The following is a 2120-nucleotide window of genomic DNA, read 5'->3' as shown; positions in this document are numbered from 1 at the left end:
CGATACACACCAATCCTATGGCGCCAAAAGACCAACGATAAACAGATACATCGGCCGGCTGATATTTCTGGCCAATATTACAGTTTTTTTTATGTCCTCTTCCACCCATTTTTCATTGTTATTTTTTCTTTGATTTGTAAATAAATCTTAATTATTTGTTCCAATTGAGATTTATGTAACATTTTCAATCAATGTGTCATTCTAACCATGTAAACTGAGGAAGAAAAAAACAAAATCGGCCCCAAAAATGTATGGTATTGACATTAAAAGAAAAAGAAACAACAGTATCAGTCTATATTTTGGGAAATACTAAATAAAGACGTTTTCCTGCAGTAATTTCCTTGTTTTAAGAGGGAATACTTCAATGCCTTATCTTTGAAAATCTAAATTATCGGCTGCACCTATTATACTGGTGTAAGACATCAGTCCATCTTTACAAAGTAGTGACAACAGACTTGCTGCTGCTGATATAAAAAGTAAAAAGTGAATCATGCTATGTTTTTTTTGGTCAAATGCAGCTCGGAGGTAGAAGTGTCATGCTCTGGGGATGCTTTGTCCAGCTCTCGATTATAAAAAAGATTGCATATGTATTGAATGGTAGCTACTTGAAAAAATGTTTGCACTGCTGCAGCAGAACAAAACAACCAGTAAATCTAAAAGTTATTTTTAAATACCTTTATTTGCCCCTAATTACCTTTAAGCATGTCCATTTATTTACTAGATATAAATAAGAGGAATCAGACATCTATTTGCGAATTGAAATAGTCGTAACGTTTGGAGCCCTTCCTTTGTTGGCTGGATGTAAACAGACACTTGGAGCAGATCTTCGAGAGCTTAGATAGAGGATGTTAAACTCCGGCGAAACATTCAGCTGGTAGAAAGACAAAAGGATGGAGGGGAACAAAAAGTGTGAAGGAATGAATTAAACAACAGCTTGTTTCTGGGCTTGCACGCCCTCCCCACTGCTTCGAGGTGGCAGAACCGGCGTGGAGACAACAGGAAGCGCTGCGGCGGGATTGGCTCGTTCTTGTGTCATTGTGACCTGTTTAATTCAGCCTCCTCCCCTCCACCTCTCTCTCTCTATCTCTCTCCGCCTCCCCTCTATGGGGGGAAGCAGATTAACACAGTGAGAGCCATGTGGGCAGAAGCGCTCACCTACTCCAGACTGGAGAGTTCTGTCACATCACTCCGACCTGCCAGGAATTTTACCGCCAGCTTCCAAGAAATGAAAAGTTTTTGTTACTTTAGCAACATAGGACTGATTAAAAAGAGCTTTTGTTGTGAAGTGGAGCTCCATCCATATGCCGCTGTAATCTGATTGGCTGATCTTTGTTGTGGGGAAACAGGCGGATTGTTTTTTTGATGCTGTTTGGACTTTTTGGGGTGTTTACTGATTCAGAGCCTTTTATTTTTTTTTAAGGAAACTATTTTTTGTCGTTAAAGTTTATTTTCCTCCCAATTTTTAAGTCTTCTCCATATTCTCCGCTATGCCGAGCCCAGAGTCATACGCTGTTAAAAGAGGCAAAAAGCAGCAACATCGGCGAAACGAGAGGAAAACGGGTCATAAAGGTTCTTTGTTTACAGCTGCTCTGGGACTTAATGCCAGCGTGGGCTCAGTTCCCTCCCTGGCAGCCTCCAGGAGCGGTCCGGACCCGGTTAAACCAGCACCATCCAAGCCCTCCTCCCCCGCCTCCACTTTCTGGCAACCAATCAGATCTTTTGCCCTTTCACAGCTCACGTCTCTGGTGCGGCGGGCCACGCTGAGGGAGAGTGACATGGTGCCAAAGTATGAGAAGGTCCACAACTTCAAGGTGAGGCGCTGCTCTGCTTTATATGTGTGCTGCTAGAACCTCTGGTTCTGCTAATTGGGTCTCATTCACATCTATAAAGGCTGTTTAGAAACAAACAGGTCCGGAATCAATGTGACTGGTTTTCAGTTTGAGGTTTTTACTGTTAGTTCAGCTGCTGTTAGGGCAGAGTTCCTGGAGAACCTTTGATTCCAGGATTATCAAGGTCAAAGATACTAAGAGACTGGAAAAAATATAGACGTCTTTACTCTGGACCAACGTCATCCATTCATCCATCCATCAATCCATCCATCCATCTATTGTCATATCCAT

At 42.1% G+C, this 2120-nt stretch overlaps 1 protein-coding gene across 4 annotated transcripts in view; it reads left to right on the top strand.

The window, feature by feature from the left end:
• Positions 1-2120, top strand: part of LOC107095379 (N-chimaerin) — a 27354-nt gene that overhangs the window by 17754 nt on the left and 7480 nt on the right. For 3 of the 4 annotated variants that reach the window (XM_015391442.1, XM_015391441.1, XM_015391443.1), the window contains exon 9: positions 1734-1811. In XM_015391442.1, coding sequence (XP_015246928.1) covers positions 1734-1811 — 78 coding nt within the window. Of the gene's footprint in view, positions 1-477; positions 1617-1676; positions 1812-2120 lie in introns of those variants that run through there. The other variant, XM_015391444.1, reaches the window with a different exon arrangement.

Source organism: Cyprinodon variegatus, unplaced genomic scaffold (genome assembly GCF_000732505.1).
Source record: "Cyprinodon variegatus isolate N-32 unplaced genomic scaffold, C_variegatus-1.0 Scaffold541, whole genome shotgun sequence".
Taxonomy (NCBI): Eukaryota; Metazoa; Chordata; class Actinopteri; order Cyprinodontiformes; family Cyprinodontidae; genus Cyprinodon; species Cyprinodon variegatus.
The sequence above is the reverse complement of the archived record's forward strand: the minus strand, read 5'-3'. Positions and strand labels throughout refer to the sequence as shown.